The sequence below is a fragment of the Myxocyprinus asiaticus genome, chromosome 28, assembly GCF_019703515.2.
Source record: "Myxocyprinus asiaticus isolate MX2 ecotype Aquarium Trade chromosome 28, UBuf_Myxa_2, whole genome shotgun sequence".
Taxonomy (NCBI): Eukaryota; Metazoa; Chordata; class Actinopteri; order Cypriniformes; family Catostomidae; genus Myxocyprinus; species Myxocyprinus asiaticus.
In genome coordinates, this window is record NC_059371.1 from 11477501 (window position 1) to 11493961 (window position 16461).

The window sequence follows — 16461 nt, forward strand, 5'->3', positions numbered from 1 at the left end:
TGGTCGTAATGCTCGAGACGGCAATTTTTGAATTTTGAAAACAAAACCAACGCAGGTTGACGGTTACAGCGGGAGACTGAGATTGTTGATTAAAAGGCTTGAATTTGGGTCTGTGAAGATTTGAATTATAGCTAACACATTTATAGATTCATATTTGTTATTGTTTTATGGTGCTTTTTGAGGTTTATTTAGTTTTTTGGTATATTCTGAAAACTCCTTTTGTGTCCCATGACAAACAAAAATGTAATGAAATGCTCAATAAATGATTAAACAATTACAGAGTTTTTATTTGTTTTAACATTTTAAAGTTTAGTCTTGGTTAAAGTGATATAATCCTTTAAAACAGCAGAAATCACACAGAACTGAATTAAAATGTCATATAATGTCGTCAACTGCGTTAAATAAATGTGATCACATTTAACTAATCTCATTGATTATAAATTAATGTAATTAACTGATTAATTCTATGAATTATTCTATATTAATCAATTCAAACAGTACACAGAAACATTTGTACGTTTCTATAGCTGTTAACATGTAAAATAATGATGTTTAGATGCTGTCAATACGTCAATATTGTACATTTTGGTGACTATGCAAACATAAAAGAATGTACATTTTGCTAGAACCAAACTTTACGTAAGAACGTTGAACATACACTAAAGGAGCATCACTGTTTTTTGTAGTTATTTACCACAGACACCCTAAACCCTTAACCTAACCCTAACCTTACTTTACAAAAAGTATCCATGGTTTCACTATAGTAACTACAGTATCACCATGGTATTTTGTAGTAAATCATAGTAACTACACAATAAAACATGGTTACTACATTAACAGCATATTACTGTAGTAAAACCAAGGTTACTGCATTAAAGGGATAGTTCACCCAAAAATGAAAATTCTCTCATCATTTACTCACCCTCGTGCCATCCCAGATGTGTATGACTTTCTTCAGCAGAACACAAATGAAGATTTTTAGGAGAATATTTCAGCTCTGTATTTCCATTCAGTGCAAGTGGATGGGTGCCAAAATTTTGACATTCCAAAAAGCACATGAAGGCATCATAAAAGTAATCCATAAAACTGGTTTAATCCATGTCTTCAGAAGTAATATGATATTTGTGGGTTAAGTCCTTTTTTACCAGAAATTCTTCTCCCTTCAATCTACATTTGTTTTCTGCAGAAGAAAGTCATACACATTTGGGTTGGCATGATGGTGAGTAAATGATGAGAGAATTTTCATTTTTGGGTGAACTATCCCTTTAATGCCAATTTAAACACACGCGCGCGCGCGCGCGCACACACACACACACACACACACACACACACACACACACACACACACACACACACACACACACACCACTGTGTTACAGTAATTATTTGTTGTAATACAATGAAAATTTTAAAGGCCTCAAAGTAATTGATCGAAACACTGACAATAAAGCAAAACTGCTAAAAAAATATTTGAATTAACTGCATCCTATGCACCTGAATTTCTGTATTACATGTTCGGAATTGAGAATCAATTAACTATCATTACTGGTAATTACTGAACACATTATAGTAATGAGAATTTAAAGAAATATGCTTTACTGTCATGAAAAAAAAAATTCACAATGCGAAAATTCTGACAAACAGACCTCATTTTCTTTATGCAAAATATATATTTTTATTTATTTATTTATTTTTTTATTATGTGGCAAAATATGATCCTAGACGTACTAATGTGATATTCACCCATTTATTTGATAAATTATAAAATAAAATAAAAACACACTAGTGCCCATTGAAACTGCCAACCTAAAGGTATACAGCCCTCTTTTGGTTAATACAGGAAGTGCAGCAGTGCTCAGTACAAGGCAGATATCATCATGCTGTAAAGTGGATAGTGAGATGCTGGAAGAAGTTGCCCATATAGACTGATCAAAGGCGAGTTTGTGATAGGTCTTAATTTCATTATTTCTGAATCAGATTGTCAGGAATGACCCCAGAAGAGGGGAAACTTCGGCCTGGGAGGGTTGTGGAGGCACTGACAGGAAGTGAGAGGATGATGAGCAGTTCTACTCTACCTGACGCTGAGTTCACGCTGTGGCACCGGCGGCGAGGGGAGGAGGGGGGAGGAGAAAAGGATGAGTGCAATGAGGAAGCAAGGCCAAACAAAATGTGTCACACCAGTATTATAAAAAACATCATTAGCTGTTCAGTACTGCAGTCAGAGCTCCAAAAGCACATGACAGTCAAATATTAGTCCACTATAAAGCATTCCCATCTCCAAAATGCACTAAAGTGTTAATAAAACTGCTTTTCATGAGTTCCACACACTCTTCTTTATTTATCATTTCCTTAAAAGGTGAAATGTGTAATTTCTTCACCACAATACTTCCCTCATCTACTGTTGCTTAGTCAAACAGATGGTCTCGCCCATGGTTGAGCGAATAAAGATATGTCAGGCTGGTCGGACATTCAAACAAACCAAAACATTTTTAATAACGCCACAGAGCCACAGTGTTAACACTTTTGGGGAAAATACCTATGAATGGCTTACTTAAGGGTTTCTATCAAGCTGGGATAGGAGAAATATTTTAAAGTAGAAAAAAATGACACCACCTTTAATAAGAGATCAATACAATATTTAATACATATAATGCACTCTGTGTACTCCTGTGTCACAGAGGCTTGATCTGTGAATACTTCTCAGAAATAATAAGAATCTTTTAATTGTTGTGACAATGTAATTGCAGTAATGGTAAAAACAACAGTGACACTGTTAAACAATAATACTCAAGTGATTGGTGGGAGGTTTAAAATGACTTTAGTCTTTTAATCACAAGGGGGCGATATTGAACACCTGAAATTTATTGTAACCAGAACTGTTTAAAATGAGAGTTTAGGTTGGGACTGTCCTCTATCCAGACAATAGTAACTTTCATTGCCTATACTGTATCGTTTATGTCAAAATATAAATTTGAATATTCTCACAATGTCAGTTGTCCTTACCTCCTCCAGCTGACTGTGTACATGCTGCACTATGAGATCAATGGCCACCATGTTGCCGCCACCTACAGGAAACAAAGGACAGGACATTAAATAAAAAAAAAAGTGTATGGCTATGTTTGGAATAGTGTTTTACAGTATGTAACTGTGCACACAATGCAGATTTTGTGTGTTTCAAAATACACTAAATATGACCTTAACATTTACTTTCATATACTGACTGCCAAAAGTTAGATTTTTTTTTTCACAAAACAAATAAAAAAATTATTGTATTATTTGCTGATAAAACTAGACATATCTCAGTGTGATGTCATGTGACAATGTAGCATACTTGTGAGTGTATGCAGTGTACAGTATATACTACGCATTCTGTTAGTATTCCATTTTAAACAAAGTGATTTATGGACACTTTACTCACCACGAGGCACCACAATATCTGCCAGTCTCATGGTGGGCTCAATGTACTGCTCAAAAGCTGGCTTCACAAACTTGTTGTACTGTTTGATCACTCCCTCAATGTCCCGGCCTCGCTCTGTGATGTCCCTTCTGAGTCTCCGTACCAGCCGGATATCAGAATCAGTGTCCACAAAGATTTTCATGTCCAACAGCTGAAATAAAGACGGATGATGCTCCAAATCAGGTCATTGAGAAGGTGACAAAAATAAACAGATAAAAGACATAGAGTGACATCTAATAACCACACAGGAAATTTCCAATTTAAAAAAAACAATTTTTTTTTTTACCTTCAGCAGCTCATTATCAGCAAAGGACATGATTCCCTCAAATATAATGACACTGGCTCCATAGACTGTTTTCTACAGAGAGATAAACATATCAACAGAATTATAATTCTGCAGCAAAATACAATTCAAAACATAACTAATTGTAAATATCACAATCTATAGTGTTGGGAACAATATTTAGCAAAAAAGGGAAAAAGTCTACGTCCTCTTTTGAAGTCCGATTCATTAAGGCAGATCAGTGTGTTTGGTTTTTCATTTCAATTAACTGGTAAAAAAACAACTATTGAACAAAGCATTTTATTGTGTCTTTTGTTGCTAAATATTTATATTTATAACTTGTCAATTCTATTAAATGCATTTGATTAACTTTTTGGGTTTCATTAGTTGTATTTGTTGTAAGTTTATGTTTTCAAATTGGATGCTGGAAATAGACAAGGTAAAACAGTAACTATTGTTTTTTGGAGAACTTAAATTGCACGCAAGGTTTAAAAAAAAAAAAAAATAAAAAATAAAAAAATGATAAAGACCTGTGTCGGAAACTTGCCTGTTTACAATAAAATATACTGTGACAAGGAGAAGGGCGTGGCTGGGCCGTGATGATACACGGCCTGTGCAGAATCATCTGATCAGCAGGAGATAAAGGGGAGCCGGAGGAGCCAGTCTGAGAGAGAGAGAGGCACGTAGCCATGCTGCATGAGTGTTCAACTTATGTTTTGTTCTATGTTGTTTTAAGTTTATTTATACCATTAAACTTTACGTTGATTGTTCAGCCGGTTCCTGCCGCCTCCTTGCCCGTCCTTATATTGTAACAGTGCATCTCTTGCTCTCTCTCTTGAACTGGCGCCTCCGGCTCCTCTTTATCTCGCGCTCCCGCTGATCAGCTGACTTAGTGCCAGCCGTGCATCATCACGGGCCGGCCACGCCCTCCTCCTCGTCACATATACATTTCCAATAATGAAGTATTTCTGGTTTACATTATCTACCAGTGCTTTGATACTTCCAAACTTGTTTAATAATGAAGTTGCACAAGAATACCAATAAGCTTCAAGTCTGATGATGCTGTCACCCTAAGTGAGATCATCATTGTGTTTGTGCAAGATAAATACCACACCAACTTTATGGAAGTAAATTCATGACTAAGTCTTTGAAGCATAAATGCATGTTGAATTGCACTAATTGAAAAAATAAATGCATTATATTATCAGTGCTTGCATTTAAATGCATTGCATTTACAGTGCTTGCATTTTGGGAGGCTGACATATAACATTGTTGTATTTTTAAGCATTGAATATTTCATTTGGAAACATTTCACAACTAATTTCATCAATAAATATTCACCTTCCAAATTTCATTTCAGAAATATTCAGTTCATTTGAAAATACAATCTAGATTTTTCGACAGGTAAAATTCAGCCCGTTCTATTTTGCTTAACAAAATTCACTTCCGGAGGCCTGGGTAGCTCAGCGAGTACTGACGCTGACTACCACCCTGGAGTCACGAGTTCGAATCCAGGGCGTGCTGAGTGACTCCAGCCAGATCTCCTAAGCAAACAAATTGGCCCGGTTGCTAGGGAGGGTAGAGTCACATGTGGTAAACTCCTTGTGGTCGCTACAATGTGTGGTTCTCGCTCTTGGTGGGGCGTGTGGTGAGTTATGCGTGGATGCCACTGAGAATAGCGTGGGCCTCCACATGCGCTATGTCTCCGCGGTAACGCGCTCAACAAGCCACATGATAAGATACGCAGATTGACTGTCTCGGATGTGGAGGCAACTGAGATTTGTCCTCCGCCACCTGGATTGAGGTGAGTCACTACGCCACCATGAGGACTTGGAGCGGATTGGGAATTGGGCATTCCAAATTGGGGAGAAAATTAAAAAAAATAAAAATACAAAATTTGCTTCCTCAAATTCAGTGGTTCAAATTCGGTTGGAAATTCAACCTTCTACATCCAGGTACCAATCTTTAACTGATGCCATTAGTTCTCACCAGTAGGTGGTGCAATGCAATCGGGGGTTGACTGCTGAAGACCAAAGCTACAGGTAGAGAGAACAGCCGTGTATGTTTTGATCGTTTTTTTTTTTTTTCAATTTGGAAAGAAATTAGCTGAAACGAGAAAATGAAATAAAATAATATAATACAATAAAAATAATAAATGAATGAATGAAAAATTAATTAGGCCAAAATCAACAAACAATAGGCCTACCTTTGTTCACAAGTTGGTACAAAGTGGCCGAATGATATTGTATTAAATTCAGAAGGAATGATGTCGATGTTAGACAACTTTCCCCATAATTACAGTATATCTCGGCACGTCTTCCCGCATTCCTTCTCTTTACAAACTTCTCATCTTCATCCCTAACACTGAAGGGTGCTGTCACGCACATTGTTATGCATTGATGTCACTGGTATTAGTTTGGGCGCAAAGCGCAGATCTCTGCTTAATCAGTTAATGTTTGTACATTTACCCTATGTTAGTGTTTCCACCGCCCTATTGTGCATATAAAATAGGCCTGCCAACACATAAACCTCTTTATACTGTTTATACAGTCTTGACAGACCCTTGACATCCTGATGGTAAATCCACAGATGATAAATGAAACACTGCAAACGTACATTTGATGAACAAAGCAGTGATTATGTAAAAACATTATCTTAGCCTCCAGCACAAAAATAATTACAAAACTATGCATATAATTATGTAGTTAATTAGTTTGATTATTTAAGAAAATAACTTTGAACATTTCTCAGCAAGGTAAATTACAAGTTTTTATAAAGTTATGCACAAATCTATTAATGAGCGACACTATACAGTCAGATTTCAGCAGTTCACAATAGACAGCAAAGAAGCACTTAAAAGTACATTGCGCATTCTTGTTAAGTGCAGGTTTGGGAAAGCATATGAAAAAGGAAAGAACGTTTGCAAATTTGCATGTAGAGAATGCTCTTATGAGCTAAGACCCATAGTTATTGCAATTTTCAAGTGGGTTGACCTCTATTCAGAGCCTAATTTCATCATGAATATAATGAAGCGTACACCTTTGCTCTGCAGTTATGAGTTAATATTTGCTAATTTACAGAGCTTAATACTTTGATGCCTATACTGATACAATAACAATACTTAGTTGTTTTTAAACACTTAGTATGTTTAATATTAGTAATTTATCTTCATAGGTCAAATTAATATAAGAGATAAGATACAATAAACATCATTATTAGAATCTTTTCAGCCTTCCTGAAAAACAGGAGTCTGGTGAATTAGGTGTTCTATTTAACAGCTGTTCTTTAGACTTGGGTAATGCTACTTTTTACTTTTAACGAAATAACGGTTATATCATTACTTTGCAGTGCGTTTTTGCATCATTTTTTGTAAAAACAGTTTTTTGTTTCTCATGATCAATGCACTTGGCTGGGAGTGCTCTCCGTTTCAGTGTTAAGTGCTTAGAAGCAATGGCAGCTTAGAAAGAAATGTCATGCAAATAAAATAGCGCAAAACAACGTACATAAATTAAGAGAAATGTCAAGAGATATAAAGCTCTCGCTCCCTCATTACACATGGTCAGCTCATGCGTATTGTGCAGTGCAGGCGGTGCTCGCATCACTCGGGTCGGCCGTTGCCATATTTACAATGAAGACCTCCATTGCGCCAAGTCACATACACGCACATATTTGTATTTACTAAAACCAATGTAATTAAACGCAAATTTCATTATCCAAAGTCGTTTTGGATCTGTTTTAGCTTACCTCCAGGAGAAGTGCCCTGTCAACACTCTTTAATTAAGATGCACTTGACCACAGATTTCAAACTGGGCTCACTTTGTTTCTTTAACTGTTGCAGTTCATATAGTAGTTAAATAAAATCAGCAGACAGTAAGTCAAATAATAGAAGTCAGCTGACGTGTGTCTCTCTCTCTCTCGAACTACCGCATCACGCTGCATTTATCCCTCTCCTCGGCTGATTAGCCCGATTGGGGCCCGGCCCTGCCCTCCTCCTAGTCACAGAATGTTAATAAAAATATTTATTAAAATGGTTGTATTTATTCTTGCAGTGTTTACTACAAAGCAGGAAATAGGAAAATTGTGTTGGAGTTTCAGAAATGTCTAGAATTTATCTGAACATGAATAGCAATAGAAGTATGTCATTATTATTTCAAAATATGGTATGGATATGTGATTGATTATTTTGCACTCTCTAAATTTTAGCACTAAACAATTAAGTCAAGAATGTTTGAAGGTGAATTTAATTTGGTCAGTGCTAAGGGTTATTCTCAGATGGCATGAAATCTGCAAGAGATGTCAGAAATTCCATTCTTATTGGCTGGCAGCTCTTATGAGGTTCCTGGGATAGGCTCCAGTACCTTTGCGACCTTACATAGGATAAGTGGGAATAAATTAATGTGTATTTTTTTTTACAACAAAAAAATAATATAGGCCGAGTTTCCCAATAACAAGTTGCAACTTAAACTTATGATCATCTTAATTAACGCTGCTTGTTATTTTACATATAAACAAGTGCTTTTTCCCAAAACAGCACTTAGATTGCTCGTTATAAAGTAGAAGCTTAAATGCTTTGTTACGGGAGCTGTCCGGTACAATGCTGACACCTTGAACAATATGTCCAGGAGTTAGTCTTCTCAACACAATACTGCGGAAATTCTGACAAGCATGGAAATTATATGTAACCTTGTCGAGAAGCCGAAAGTTAATGACGATCATAGCATTTAATTAAAGAAATAATGATAACTTTGGTAAGACATGGTTTCAGATTGATACTCAACTTTATAGAGATTAATGATAGAAATGGATGTTTGTGAACGCACGCAATATGAATCACAATGTAGCCAAAAGTTTGTTTTATTGCTGGAAAATGAATGCGCACGGTATTTTAATTTTTCAATTTCATAAAATGCATCACACATTTATTTCTTTTCCTAAATTAAGTTTTTGAATCAGTGAATGTAAAACCTTGTGTAGCACTTTTTGTCAATTAGTGCAAATTGCCCCTTCATTTACCTGTGCATTTGTCTTCTGGATTTTGAAAAATAATTATGTAATGTTCCAAAATAATGTAATCACATTTTATGACTAAATATTAAGCCTAATATTTGGATATATTAACAGGCCTACCAACTCCATTGATAAGTGTCATTAATTTGTTTAGGCTAATAAATTAATTATAATGTAACATGGGGCAAAATAGAAAATAAATTTAATGTTAAAAAATGGTTACATATGTGAATGGCAACGGTTGTTAAAGTTACAAAAAAATTCACTTTATTGTGCTTCAGTTCTTGAACACAGTTTTCCCTTGACACACCCAAAGCCTTGTTTCTGGCTATGGCTTTCCAATGATCCAAATATATCAATACAAGTTATTAAACTTTCCTTATTCTCTGATAAACTGTGAAATATGCGAGAAAGATACATTTATGTTGCACTTATGACTTTTGAGCAGTTCAAAGCTCTCGTTAATTTACAATGATTTTACGTTACTATTTTGATGGCGATGCTTTTTGCGGAACGTGCTGTAGAGATTAAGTACTACTTTAGTGATAATAACATTTTACTTAGTGCCACGGGAAACCCAGCCATGGACAAATAAGTGAAATGAGACAAAAAAGCTTCCAATCTGGGACTGGTCACCATACTACACTATACGTAATGCCTACCTACACAGCGCTTCAAACATCTGAGTTACGTAATAACCCGGACAATGTATCGGCAATTTTTTTATAAAATTTTTTAAAAGCCAATGCATTCCACTATCAAACTATCAAAACGTACACAGCTGTTCTCTCTACCTTAGCTTTGGTCTTCAGGAATCAACACCTGATTGCATTGCACCACCTACTGGTGAGAACTAATGGCATCAGTTGGAGTTTGTGCATCGGTACTCTGCTGCTTTTCCTGCAGTTCCCAGATGTAGAAGGTTGAATTTCCAACCAAATTTGAACCACTGAATTTGAAGAAGCAAATTTTGTTAAGTGAAATAGAACGGACTGAATTTTACCTGTCGAAAAATCTAGATTGTATTTTCAAATGAACTGAATATTTTGGAAATGAAATTTGGAAGGTGAATGTTTATTGTTGAATTTTTAATAATGAAATTAGTTGTGAAATGTTTTCAAACGAAATATTTAATGCTTAAAAATACAACAATGTTAAATTTCAGCCTCCCAAAATGCAAGCACTGTAAATTCAACGGATTTAAATGCCTGCACTGATAATACAATGCATTTATTTTTTCGATTAGAGCAATTCACCATGCATTTATGCTTCAAAGACTTTAGTCATGAATTTACTTCCATACAACTTTATCATGCAATATTTAAAAGTTGTATAAATGACAATACTGTAGACTTAAATAGCATTTTTGCTCTAATTAGTTCTAAAGATCTCCAATTTTTTCTACTAGTTAAGAGTCTAGTAGTAAGTTAGTTTGTGAAATTACTTAAATTGTTGCCAATTACTTTTCCAAAAGGTTTCTTGACTTTAACTAAACCATTTTAAAATTGAGTAGCTTGTACCTTGGCAAGTTGAAGTTTCAAAGTAGCTTACCGAATTTAGATAATCTGTATATAAATGTAAACATAATTTTGTCATTTTTGAGAGGAAAAGCGAACATCAAAACATTGTGGCATGTTTAGCCTACATGTATGCATTGAGCAGTTGCTTTTATCAGTGCGTATTTCCCCTGGGAATCAAACCCATGCCCTTGTTCAACGGAAAACATGTTCATCTGATGTAAACGAGTTTCCACATGATCATCTCTCCATGTGGTGTGTGCACTCACCCATTCTTTCTGTCGTCCATGTGTAGTGAAGTCATACACTGGGATCTTCACACTTTTGCCTTGTTTGAGCTTGCGGAGTGTGTGCACCAGGAGGCTGAAATCAAAGGCATCTGGATGGTCAAAGTTGTAATCATTATTAGCGGCCAGGAGCTGCTGTTCGGCTGTCAGGACCTGCAGGAAAGGTGTCACCACAGATGGGTCCAAGGTTACACCTCTGACTTTAGTACAGCTCAAAACTCACCCAATGGTGAAGATCAAAGAGTAAATATCAAGGCTGGATAACCAGTATGTTTGAAACCCACAAGGGGAGATTGATGATCTACCACTATGGTGTCCTTGAGCAAATATTTGACTCCAGGTTGCTCCAGACAGACTGTGCCTATAACTTAACATAGTGATGTTGCGGAAACTTATTCCACCAGCACCAAACAGGTGGTGATAAATAAAGAATGCAGTTTACAGTTTATTTGCCAATACAATTTAGTCTATTTTATTTGTTAAAGGTGAAATGTGTAATTTTTTTTACATGTTAAAATACACTCTCCTATCATGACCAAATACAGAGATGACTATAAGCCATTTGTAGGTTGATTCCCCGAAATTTGTCATTTTTGAAGTGAGAATCTTGATGTCTGTTGTACATTCATGAGTGCATGAGAGAAACACAGTGGCACACAGGAATTAAATTTGGAGTTAAATATTGAAAATGAGGCAGAGGTTGCTTAGAGTACTTTTATGATACTTTTTGGTACTTTTTCTACTCAAAAGGTAAGACTGTGATATTCATTAAAGCAATCGCCTTTTGTGTTCTGCATAAGTAAAAAAAAAATAATACGGGTGTGGACAGACATGAGTCTGAGTAAATTATCCAAAAAAATTGAATTTAACTTTTTGTGGTAAATGATACATTTAAGGAACAGATGTTAAATTTGCACTTGAGCAGGGCTTTATAGCATGGTGTAATAGTAACGATATGACAAAAGCTCCTTTTAGATTTACATATTATTTACTAATGTTTTTTGGCAGGTAATTTACAAAACAGTAAGCCAAGAGATGCTGTGCATTAGTGATTTTGTCACGTTAAATTAATATTCTGGGTTCAATACAAGTTAAGCTCAATCGACAGCATTTGTGGCATAATGTTGATTACCACAAAAATTAAACAAAAAGGCAGAAATGTTTAGCTTATTATTTCATAAAAGCTCTTACATTACTTATGTTAAAACTTGTGTATTATTTCAGATGTAAAGTTTACACAGAAAAAGTTAGTGAGCGACTTTATCACTAAAATCATGTTAACACATACTGTTTATGTCTTGTGGCTATACTTTTGAAACAGTGAGCATTTTAACGTTACAAAATTGGCCTCCATTCACTTCCATTGTGTCTTACTGTAACCCAGATTTTTGCTTTGCTTTTTTTTTTTTTTTTTTTTTTAGAAAAGGATGGACAAGTCAAAATAAATGTTTGTGGTAATCAACATTATGTCACATATGCTGTCAACTGAGCTTAACTTGTATTGAACATGGAATATTTAATGGTGCTTTTAGACCCGGTATAACGCCGTAAACCATGGTAAAATCAATTTAACATTCAGTCTTGAGCGGCTTTATACAACAACATCAGCATAATAAAAACACCAATTTACAATACTTTTATTAAGACTAACAATCTCAATAACTCTTCTGCCAAATACAAAACTTCATTGGTCTACAGATGGTAAAACAATAGGTGTTACTGTCGATTTACAGAATTGGCCCATTAATGTAGATTTCAATTGGGTCAAAAGTGTGCATTACTATCCATTATTTAAACAGTTATACAAGTGCAGTAATACAAACATACACTATAAATGGTGACAGAATTCTCATTTTTGGGCAAACTATCCCTTTCACTACTTCAGACTTCATGGTGGAAGAGAATATATTATATGTGGAGTTTTTTTAAAGTTACGATTTCAATGTTTTTCCCACCCTGCATGCAGAAAGAGCGACATACTAATGAGCAAATAAAAATGTGATTTCACTGCCTTCCTCTCATTGGGGACATGGCTAATGTCAGCTGAACTAAATTTAGGAGGAACATTCACACACTAGTACATGTACGTAAACACTCTCACCCACACATACACAGGCCCATTTACTCTTCTTTCTTTTGTTTACTTTCTCTTTTTCTTGCAAAATACTTTCTAGTTCAATTTAATCTGACTGCTCTTAAGATATGCAAGAACAGCTGGTAAACGGTTTGAACAATCATTAAACTAGTCTAAAATAACCACTCTGAGTGACAGTGTTGTCTCTCTAAATACTAAACACAGAGTGTCAAGGGTCAGTTACATGCCTCACATGACATGGAGGACGCCTGTTTTATCCAGCTCACTCAAACATTGTAAAGACATAATGGCATGATCTGTTATTGCTTTTGTACTGTACATGATTGTAAACATGGTTTAGTTGCTTAGCACACCTGAGATGTTCCTGGGTCTGGTGTGTGTGTGTGTGTGTGTGTGTGTGTGTGTGTGTGTGTGTGAGGATTTGAGAGCTATTTATTTACTCACAAATTCCTCAGTGTGCTGTAAAGTCAGAAGCTGCCTAAAGGTCTTAGTGGATTTCCTAATAATCGAAACACTCTTAATATCTCATGCTCTCTCTCTCTTTTATGCGAAAGGATGTATAAATGTTTACTGATCTGGGTATTTTACACTACTCAGCTTAACACTTAACATACTGATATTATCTTTCTAGAGACGAGTCTCATCTGCTTCCTTCATAATGAGGTGTGGTGACCTAGCATTTCCACATGGAGCCATTCCCAAAACCGTAATTTCTACTATAGGGAACTTCAGGGGTGTAGCAACCATTATAACTGGGGTAAATGTCTCCCTCACTTTTAGAAATAACTAAATTCAAAATAATAATTATTTTAATGTTTATTTTGCTTAATTGTAGTGCAAGGAAAAAAAGTGCAGCCATTCGCCTAAAACGAAGCCTTTAAGACCCAGCAGAAGCCTCTGCCAGCTGGCTACTTTTGCAGTAGGTGGAAGAAACTCAAAAGCGGTAATCCAATTGGCTAGCGCTCATGTCACAGTCCCTGTTTTGATTCAGCAAATCGTTTTGGGTGAATGCAGACAATGTTATTTATATTAATGAGTTGAACAGCCTGCCAGGCAGGAGACAGACACTGAGAAAGACGTTAGCAAAAAGAGAAGTCATATTGGACTATTGTAAGTTAATGTTGTTAAACAAGTGAACACATTTTACATTTTGGCAACTTTTAGTGAGTTTTTAATCTCGGATCTCTTTTTTCTGAAACAATGACCAATAACGTCTCATGTACAACCACCAGCCAAAAAACCGAATGGGATAGACATTCTGTATTTCTTTCATTAGAGTGTGTGTAACAACATTAATCCCATGTCATAGTATACATCTAAACAATGATATTGATCTTTAACTTTTCCATGTTTTTTGTTTGGCCATTCTATTTAATTTAGATTAATGGTAATGGTGTTGTTTGTTGTATAGCTATTTTAGAAAAAAAAAAAAAAAAAAGATCAGTGACCAGGTCAACAGAGGTGACACAAGCTTCTGAACTGCTTCAGGTAATTTAATTTTTTTTTGCTTTGATTCTTTGGCTCTGGCTGACTGGACAAATATTTGACAGCAGTCATTAAATGATATGGTAATTCTTCTGTTTGAAGTGAACATTTTCATTGCCACATTTCAGTTCTACTTATTCATGTTCTATCATAAAAAATGCTGATGTTTCTTAAAAGTTCGGTTGATATGCTTTCTTGCAAATGATAATCACATATTCTTAAAAACATAACATATTCTTTCAAAAAAATAAAAAAAAGAATTCAAAAATTCTTTGAAATGGTCATATTTTGATGAGAGGCTGATGAGATTTAGAAAGTGTCCCAGCCACCTTTCAGATAATTCCTACGCCCCTGGGGAACATACATGGTACATACAAACATGTCCATGTATACTCTAAACAAAGGTCAATGGCTTTGTTCACACAGTCAGTGTTTGGGACTGACAAACATATTTACTTACAGGTGTGAGTCTTGAAATGTCCTGTTCAAACAATAGCTTACAGTAGCAGTTTGAATACTGTCTGTATGAACGAACAATCGAAGTCACAACTGTATTTTAACAGCTGTAACCACTGTGACAGTGACTAAAAGATGGCAACATCCATAGTGTCTTAGCCATGTTATTAAATAAATTAGTACAATCGAGGCACGAGTTCATCCATCAGATCATAATTAACCAACAGCGGCATTTAATTATTTTTAACTGAGTGCAGAGAGCAGCATTTGTGCCACGTGGCTCGTGCCCACGAGAAGCTCGGGTGGGCAGTGGTGGCTCAGCGGTTAAGGCTCTGGGCTACTGATCAGAAGGTTGGGGGTTCAAGCCCCAGCACTGCCAAGATGCCACTGTTGGGCCCTTGAGCAAGGCCCTTGACCCTATCTGCTCCAGGGGTGCCATATCATGGCTGACCCTGCACTCTGACCCCAGCTTAGCTGGGATATGTGGAAAAAAAGAATTTCACTGTATATGTGCAAAATGAATAATGTGTGATAAATAAATACAATAATTATGGAAGATAGCAGTTGGATCTTTGGATGATACAGATCATTTCTCCATCTCAGTGAGTTAACGAAATGTAATCGTAGAAAACATTCCCTGTCTTAGGTCAGTTAGGGTCACTACTTTATTTTAAGAATGTGAAATAGTAGAGAGAATGATTTTTTTCAGCTTTTATTTCTTTCATCACATTCCCAGTGGGTCAGACGTTTACACACACTTTGTTAGTATTTGGTAGCATTGCCTTTAAATTGTTTAACTTGGGTCAAACGTTTTGGGTAGCCTTCCACAAGCTTCTCAGAATAAGCTGCTGAAATTTCGGCCCATTCCTCCAGACAGAACTGGTGTAACTGAGCAGGTTTGGAGGCCTCCTTGCTCGCACACTTTTTCAGTTCTGCTCACAAATTCTCTATCGGATTGAGGTCAGGGCTTGTGATGGTCACTCCAATACCTTGACTTTGGAGGTATGCTTGGGGTCATTGTCCATTTGGAAGACCCATTTGCGACCGAGCTTTAACTTCCTGGGTGATGTCTTGAGATGTTGCTTCAATATATTCACATAATTTTCCTTCCTCATGATGCCATCTATTTTGTGAAATGCACCAGTCTCTCCTAAAGCAAAGCACACCCACAACATGATGCTGCCACCCCCATGCTTCACGGTTGGGATGGTGTTCTTCGGCTTGCAAGCCTCACCCTTTTTCCTCCAAACATAACTATGGTCATTATGGCCAAAGAGTTAAATTTTTGTTTCATCAGACCAGAGGACATTTCTCCAAAAAGTAAGATCTTTGTCCCCATGTGCACTTGCAAACTGTGTCTGGCTTTATGGCGGTTTTGGAGCAGTGGCTTCTTCCTTGCTGAGCAGCCTTTCAAGCTATGTTGATATAGGACTCGTTTTACTGTGGATATAGATACTTGTCTACCTGTATCCTCCAGCATCTTCATAAGGTCCTTTACTGTTGTTCTGGGGTTGATTTGCACTTTTCGCACCAAACTACATTCATCTCTAGGAGAAAGAATGTGTCTCCCTCCTGAGCGGTATGATGGCTGCGTGGTCCCATGGTGAGGTCTTGGCTGATTTCTTTTGATTTTCCCATGATGTCAAGCAAAGAGGTACTGAGTTTGAAGGTAGGCCTTAAAATACATCCACAAGTACACCTCCAATTGACTCCAATTAGCCTATCAGAAGCTAATTGGTTAATTGTCTAAAGGCTTGACATAATTTTCTGGAACTTTCAAAGCTGCTTAAAGGCACAGTTAACTTAGTGTATGTAAATTTCTGACCCACTGGAATTGTGATATAGTCAATTAAAAGTGAAACAATCCGTCTGTA

The 16461-nt window shown here is 36.3% G+C and overlaps 1 protein-coding gene across 4 annotated transcripts in view; it reads right to left on the reverse strand.

Moving 5' to 3' along the window:
* Positions 1 to 16461, reverse strand: part of LOC127419237 (uridine-cytidine kinase-like 1) — a 60944-nt gene that overhangs the window by 15138 nt on the left and 29345 nt on the right. For 2 of the 4 annotated variants that reach the window (XM_051660484.1, XM_051660486.1), the window contains exons 4-8: positions 10534 to 10704; positions 3744 to 3815; positions 3419 to 3608; positions 3004 to 3065; positions 2076 to 2092 (exon numbers count right to left, since the gene is read on the reverse strand). In XM_051660484.1, coding sequence (XP_051516444.1) covers positions 2076 to 2092; positions 3004 to 3065; positions 3419 to 3608; positions 3744 to 3815; positions 10534 to 10704 — 512 coding nt within the window. The remainder of the gene's footprint in view (positions 1 to 2075; positions 2093 to 3003; positions 3066 to 3418; positions 3609 to 3743; positions 3816 to 10533; positions 10705 to 16461) is intronic. The other 2 variants (XM_051660483.1, XM_051660485.1) reach the window with 1 other exon arrangement.